General features: G+C 35.7%; 1 protein-coding gene across 1 annotated transcript; it reads right to left on the bottom strand.

Moving 5' to 3' along the window:
• Positions 1-334: 334 nt before the first annotated feature.
• Positions 335-6,166, bottom strand: LOC102606445 (biotin carboxyl carrier protein of acetyl-CoA carboxylase). Its single transcript, XM_006353352.2, has 9 exons — positions 5,904-6,166; positions 4,920-5,129; positions 4,554-4,621; positions 3,977-4,030; positions 2,015-2,278; positions 1,871-1,933; positions 1,365-1,433; positions 1,217-1,262; positions 335-752 (listed from the first exon to the last, which is right to left on the bottom strand). The coding sequence occupies exons 1-9, from the start codon at positions 5,935-5,937 to the stop codon at positions 691-693; spliced, it is 870 nt and encodes a 289-aa protein (XP_006353414.1). The 5' UTR covers positions 5,938-6,166; the 3' UTR covers positions 335-690.
• Between the last annotated feature and the right edge of the window lie 1,810 nt (positions 6,167-7,976).

Here is a 7,976-nt window from a genome sequence, read left to right as displayed (position 1 = left end):
AGAGATTTCATAGATAGACAGTTTTGGAGAATCTTTCAGTTTCAGATGTATTATTTAAAACTTATGTTTCATACTCAATATATTCAGCGAAGTTTTGAGATTCAGTAACCTGTTTTTAAACGTTTCTTTCAATTTGATGTTTATGTATGCTTGAGTTAGTCTTCCGCTTGTAGTCAGGATGAGGGTTCGCTTGGGGGCCAGCAACGATTCTCGAGTGACGGCCACGCCCAAGGAATAGGCTTGGGCCGTGACTTGCCCTCTACCAAACGACCCCTAAATAAAATAAAATAAAATAAGGTGAATGGTGATAACCAAAATAACATGTTGAATTCCATGGCAAAATATGTAGAGTTGCTCCAATCAACCACGCCTAAAAATAGGCAGTAATTGCAAACTCCACCATCAATACCCTTTTCTGGTCCCGATTGATAACGCCATCAGCGTTACATAAATATACAAAATCATACAAGCCAGAAAAAATAATAAAGAGTTCTCAACTTGGATCGGACAATCTTTTATTGTTCTAAAGCCGAATTAACCTGTAATAAAAAGCTTACAGTTACCAATCTAAACTTGCATCCCAAATGGGATTAGGAGAGTCCAAAGATGACAGAGTTGACCAAAATACAAGAACAAGAAAAGCAGCATTAGTACTCTCCAAGAATTCAAAAACTAGAGGTGTAAGCTATTTCAGTTGATACCACGGAATGATGGCAAGACAGCAATAAGTGGATCACCATAACCAACAGCTTCTGCAAAACACCATGGAGTGAATAGTGAGTTAAGGTTTTCAAAAAAAAAAAAAAACATTAGAGCACAAGTAGATACCATTAGAAAATTTAAAATACATGCAGAGACCCACATCAAATAAGTTAAATGGTTTTGGAAGACAAAAGATTCGTCAAATGCATATGCCAATAATACTGAGTGAATGGCAAACAACCATGTGTGCTCGGTTGAAAAGCATCATCATAATGTGCAAAATGGGTAAAACTCACTCAGGCATCAATTAAGATCTCAGGCAAATACAAATGCAGCACCTATATATTAGGAGATTAGCGCAACATTTACAAGTATGCCAGGTGATTGTATTTCACTGCAAATTTTGTGGTTTTCTCATATGCACTGTAATTGTTAATTTAGCGTGAAATTGCAGTTGCGACAACTTGATGAGTAAAATAAGGTGGAGAAAGAAAAAATGTTGAAAGACCCATACCGCCATCATTAAAGAGGATTTTCAAGACTTCTCCAGCCGCATCTGACTGCTCAACAAATAAAAAAATAAGAAAGTAAAAGAAAAAGGTCAGCAAATATTACCCTGAAAGCAGATAATTTAACAAAAAAATTGCCTTAAAAAGGCTTACCCTGACAGGAAGTTCTGTCCCAAACTGATCCAAAAAGCCAATAATCTGTCCCTCCTTGATAATATCACCCTGCACACAACCACACATGCATGATTCAAGCGCTAAGCTAAAAAGCCTCTGTCAGGTTTAATCCTGGTATGTGAGCATCAGATTGAAGACAAAAGCATATGTCAAAGGTCTACTACTGAGTTCCAAGATCTAGTAAACCACTGGAGCTCAATCCTTAAGATCTTTAAGCATAGAAATGATGATGCTCACGAGGTATACACAAGCTAGATGTCCTTGGCTCATCCCTTCTAATATCTAGACATGATAGTTATCCAGCATAACAAAATGTACTCTTTTGAAGAACTAAACGTACAACCATCTAGTAGGTCAAAAGATACAATAGGAAACTAATCTAATTTTAGGAGAAAAAAGTTGGTGATTATCTCTATAATATGAAAGCCTTCGAAAAGAATAAAGTTCAGAACATAATCCAGAGGGTTGGATTTATGATGGGTTACCTCTTTACATGCAGGAGGTTGTTTCTTTCCCTTTAATGTCCTGGCCCTTCGGAATGAACCAACCTGTCGGAAAAAAGTGGAAGCCGTTGCTGACATAGTACATGATACATGCTAAAAGGGTTTAACAGGTCAAGTAATACATACCGTGGGGCATGATACAAGAACATAACCACTAGCTCCAGTAGACTCTAGAGCTGCTAATTTTGCTGATTTTTCAGCAGCAACATTTGTGAATGGGCTGATCTTTCCTGAGGATGATTTCCCTGGGGATGCTGCAGGAGCAGCAGCTGTTGATGAAATGGATGTTTTGCTTGCACTAGGTGGTGGTGGTGGTGGTGCGGAAACAACAGGCGCAGGCACTACTGGAGCTTCAATGTTCCGTTTCAGGTGCAGTTCAAAATCTCCAACCTATGATAAATGCCACAATATCCAATCACACATCAGTAGAAATCATAAAACCTTTTCTTTCAGACCATATCAGAAGATAATTTTTCTGAAATAACTTTTAGAATTATATTTCAACAAAAAAGAATATATAAATATTTACGACAGAAACCGACAAAAGTGATTATCTACACTGGCAATGTGTCATGTCGAAACCAACATGGAGTTTGTCTGAAAATCTGAAAATTGACTATCATAATCATTCCACAGCTTTTGGTGACAACTACAAACCTATGTGGACGATAATTGCTACAGTTCCAGTATGACAGTAGTACTGTAGGAGCAGCTTTCAACTCTTCATGCAGAAATGTTTCAACATTATATTTTTTCTCATTGCAGTATTATATAAGAACAAGCTTGGTGGCACAGAATTGCTGAATCCTGCAAAACTCCCGGCATCAATATGAACCTTTATTCCTTCTTTTCTTCCACTGTGTATCGATACTATATATGAAATTCTGATTCCTATGGTGTCAATGCTAGGAAGTATGGAGGTCGCGTTTTGGGTAGAAGGTTAGTAGGTAGTGGAGAGTTGTCTTGTTGTTTGAAGGTTTAGGCTTGTTAGAGTGTGTAGTACTAGTCGTATTCCAGTAGTTCTTGCTTTTGATATCTATCAACATATGTAATTTATTGTGTTTCGATTATCACATTATTTTGTTGTTGCTATTGTTCCTTTCTTGTAGGCTCTGCAATGCTTTTCTTATTAGTTGCTACAATGATTGCTTCATTGTTTTCTTCTTCTTTTACTTGGATTTGTTGCACATGAACCGAGGGTGTTTCGAAACAGCCTCTCTACCTCCACAAGGTAGTGGTAAGGTCTGCGTACACTCTCCCCTCCCCAAACCCCACTTGTGGGATTCTACTAGGTATGTTGAGTTGTATGGCATCAATGCTTGAATTTACCCAATTATTACCAAATATACCATCACACTTTTCAGATCAAAATGGGTAGTTCTGAAATAGCAAATTTTACCATCTCAAGATATTCCATACTTGTTTTAACAATCATAATACATTTTTACAACTTTTATTTAAACTCATATTTTTTTATCGTTAAAAAGGTTTTGTATTAAAGGTCCAGCAACCAGAAGGTGATGTGGGGAGTTTACAAGGGTTAGCTCCATTACATATTGTGTAATGAGCTCAAAAAATCTATCATGGCCTCTATATCATTTGCAATTTGCCATGTTACACCAAAAAAAATAACAGTTGGGATAAACATTTGTACTTCTTAGTACTAACTACAGACTGTAAAGAGCAAACTCACACCTATTGGTTGTACTCTCCACCGTTACCACTAGGCTATAAGTTTTGGTACTGGTTAACTAGTAAAATAAGTAATTATGTAAATTGCAACCAAGCTGAGGTTTGATTAGTGACTAATAAAATCATTTTAACACATGCTAATAGGTAGTTCAGGTCATGTGACAGTGGTAGAGCTATAATGCATACTCAGTGGCTCTGGAATTTCAGAGGATTTGAAGATAAAACATGCTTCAACCTTCTCCTTTGGTTAAATCCAACTTCCTCAGACTTTTAGTCTTATATTCCCGCTATAGTATAGTTCCATATTCTATTTCAGAATCTCCCCAACAAATAAAAAGGCCGAGTGATTATGCACTATACATGAAAGGATGCACCAGCAGACAAAGAAATGCTTACCTTAAGTTTCAGCTCAGCTACCTCTGTATCATCACACACCTCGATGATCAGAGCCTGGTAAAAATCAGTAGAACAAACAAACAATCATGTTTAAAGTCACAGCAAGCAAAGTACTAGTCTAAAAATCTGTCGAAGAAAGGAAAGCAGTATTAAAAAAGCATCATTACGACATTTGCCTACTGAAGACTAGAAGACATGATTTTGACTAGGTTGCCAGAATTAAGTAAAATGACACTGTGACTATGGGTTCGCCACAAACATGAGCAGTATTTTTAAATCAATACAGAAAATGAGAATTAATTACCTAATCACAAGTTCAAAATTATACCCGATAAAGACTGGCCGAAGTTGCAAGATTTCTTGGTTTCAACATAGTTCAATTTGCATTTGCTTGAAAATGGTGATAAAAGAAAATCCATAGAATTCATGCTTTAATACAGAAGGACCAATTAAGCCAAAAATTTATCAAGCATATGATGATAAATAATCAACACAAGGTACTTACAGCACCCATAAAAAAAGGAAAAAGAAAAAAAAGGCAGTAAAAACATTCTAACTTCCAAAGAGGTAAACCAACCTCAAAACCCTTTGGAAATGTTGCTGTTGGCAGTGGACTACTCTCTGTTGGAACTTTTTGATTGCTATCTGCAAGAAATGCCCATTCAGATTAAAAAAGTTAGATGTGACAGAAGACTACTTTCCACTCTTAATCAGATAAATGCCAAAATGATAAGCTTTAGATTCCAATAGAAGATATGCATGCTGCTGAGAATGAATTATAGGGTGATTGCAAGCACAACGGTATGGTAGATATCAAAAAGTACTAGCACATCAAATAAACCAAGAAATGAGATGTACATTCAATATAATAGCCAAATGGAAATGAGAAAAGATTAGCCCCTAACTACTGATTTACACCTGGTGCAACAACAAAGCAACTCACCACCAGATTTCGCTGTCACAGTTGTTTCAGATGTCTTTGCACATGACAGTGTCAATCTACCGTGCTTGTTAGGAGAAGACATGAGCCTTGCGCCATTTGAGGAGCCCTTTAGGGACAACTTAGTAGGCTTGGAGAAGGCAATGCTATTTGTTGGAATAACGCCAGGCATTTCAATTACTGACCTCACATGGGAAGTGGTACCAACTGAATCTATCAGAAACAATAAAGTAGGATAACAGAAAGATTGATTAGAGTCATTGGAAGATATCCCACATGAAACAGATAGCTAGAGAAGAACTATTAGCAATTATTTATGCAAGAAAACAGGTTGGCACCAGTAAGATAATTGAAAAACTGGATGCAGTGAATGCCAAAAGATTGATTCTTAGTTTATCCAAATGAATCATTCTTCTGGTCTCTAAAATTATATTGGACCTTCTTTTCGTTCAAACAGAAGGAGATTCGTTAATCAACATCAGTTTATACTCATTAATTAGGATTCTACCTCATGTTTTTCTGACTCAATTTTACACAAGTCCCTATAATCAGCAGAACTGAAAGTAAATTGTACGAAAAGACCTTACAGCTTCATCAATCCAGAACCACTAGTTTGAAGTTCCTTTTAGAGTCTCGACTAAGCTAACACATATTTTTAGCCACAAAAACTAATACTAGCAGTCGCAGAGAAGAAAACAGAGAGATATCCGCAAGCTTTAAAAGCTCACTTCAATATAAATAACTAAAATTCATACGCGTGCAATCTCATATTTATGCATTTACACCAATGTCGGATCTGAGATGAAAATAAGAAAGTAAAGCAGATCGCTATCATTTCTTGCCAATGAGGAATCTAATCTAAGAACATAATCTCGATATCCTTCATGATAACGACTATTACAGAAGTACACAGATTAAAATACAAAACAATTCAATTAGAGCCTGAAAATGTATATCTAGAAAACAAAGATAGGAAGAGAAGATTACGGTGGAAGGAGCGGAGAACGGCGGCGGACTCCATGAGCTCTGATCGGAGAAACCGAGGCAAACGAAGAAGAAATCGGAGAGATATGAGAGAGAGAAAAATGGGAAGGAGGAATTTATAGCAAATGGAAAATGTGTGAGCTTAGTAGAGAGGTGAGTTTTATTACTGTACTATCTTCATTGAGATGTCCGCCCATGAACTTCTATTTCTCCACCCACTTTCCGACTCTATGCTTTACACTGCAATTAGTTGCACGAAAACTCGTTAGTATTATTTTATTTTTAGAAATAATTATTAATCTATGTGACTAATGTCATATATTTATATATAAGTGAAAATTATTTCTCTCCTATTTTACGTAAAAAGAATTGTATTTTCCCTTTCAACCGCGGATGAAGTTTGGGGCGTGTAAAAATTGATTTAATCCATTAAATTGAAAAAAAATATATTATTGATTTATCATATCAAGTTATGGGTTATCAATTGGATTATTGATTTTATAATTGTGGTTAATGGTTAATCGATAATCCAATAAGATTGTATTAAAATTACTATTTTACTCGTAATTATGTAATAGTACATTTTACCAACATTATTTTCTAAATTTTACTATTACTTTCAATCGTATTCACACAAACTAGTCTTTTTGCCTCTCTATTGCGATACCTTCTCTCTTCTCAATTTTAGATTTGATTGTAACATAGACTAATAAATAATATTGTTTCCACAATTTATTGCATGAGTCTTTAGTGAAGAAACCTGAACCACCTAACAAATACAAGAACCTGGTTCTTGTAATACTAGTAGAAGACTATATAACAGAAACAATAAGGAAATTTAACGTGGAAAGCCTCCTTACTCAAGGGAAGAAAAATCAGGACCTACAACTGATTGAATTTCAACAATTTCTCACTAAAACTTCAAAGAACAATTTTAGATTACAACTCTATAATCTAAGGGACTAACTCCAGTACCTCAATTCAACCGATTAACTATAAATGTTGTCTCTACTTTCTAAGAAGTCAAACTCACTTCTTATTACAATTCTCACAAACTTACTTTCAAAATTAGTATAATTATCACTAAACAATGACTCTAAGTTGAATTGACAATCTACTAACTTCAAAAAGAAGACTCAACTCTAGTTCTTCTTTCTTTTGCAGTTCTGCTCTCTCTACGTCATTGCATGCTCTTGCTAGGAATCACGTATTATGAATGCAAAAGTCACCTTTCTCATTGAGCCAATTATCCTTTTATAGGAGTGCATAAAACCCTAGTTGATTCTTATAAGAAATGTAATAATCATCTAGGTTAGTTTCTCCTTTATTAAAACTTTCTAGTTCACTGTCACGCCCCGAACCTACACCCTGGATGTGGTCGGCACTCGAAAACCATTGTTGGCCCCAAGCAAACCCTTGGCCTGACTCAACTCTCAGCCGAAGACTTTCTCAATAAAAGATAAACTCGAAAGTAGAACTTTACTCAAAATCTCAAAACTCAGAATATTTTAAATAAAACATTCACTGGCCAAATGAGGCAACTCAAGTCTAAAATATTAACAACTGAAAATGAAAAAAACTCATAAACTACTATTGTCTATCTATGAAGCCTCTAATACTATGAGGGATGTTGGGACAAGACCTCCGATCATCCTAACAAAACTGATAACATGACAGAAATAAATGAGGGATCTTCCGAAAGCAAGGAAGCTCACCAAAGCTAACTCGAACTGTTATGGTATCAACGAAGCACCTGTTGATGACCTTGATCTCCTATATCTGCATCATGAAACGATGCAGGCCAAATGGCATCAGTACATTGAATGCGCGAGCATGTAAGGGGAATACTGAACATAACATAAAAGCTTGAATTGGAACTGAAGAAAACATACTTACCTCATCTCAACTCAAAGGTACTCAAACTCACAAATACTCAACTTAGTTCAATATAAAAGCAACAATAGAGATGCATTATAAAGAAAGCTCTTAAAACGATAGTTAACAACTCAATGTATTTAAAAATACAACATAACTCAGTTTGTATATAAAGATACAAAATAACTCTACTCAGGAGAT

Source organism: Solanum tuberosum, unplaced genomic scaffold (genome assembly GCF_000226075.1).
Source record: "Solanum tuberosum cultivar DM 1-3 516 R44 unplaced genomic scaffold, SolTub_3.0 scf00156, whole genome shotgun sequence".
NCBI classification, from domain to species: Eukaryota; Viridiplantae; Streptophyta; class Magnoliopsida; order Solanales; family Solanaceae; genus Solanum; species Solanum tuberosum.
Note: the sequence above shows the minus strand (reverse complement) of the source record. Positions and strands in the feature narration are given on the sequence as shown.

Bases quoted from the DNA above. Each gene is read 5' to 3' on its own strand.
- LOC102606445 (XM_006353352.2), bottom strand. From the start codon at position 5,937: ATGGAGTCCGCCGCCGTTCTCCGCTCCTTCCACC. The intron at 4,031-4,553 runs GTTGGTTTACCT...GATTTTTACCAG, and splicing joins CATTTCCAAAGGGTTTTGAG to GCTCTGATCATCGAGGTGTG. The intron at 753-1,216 runs GTATGGGTCTTT...GGTGTTTTGCAG, and splicing joins AATCCTCTTTAATGATGGCG to AAGCTGTTGGTTATGGTGAT.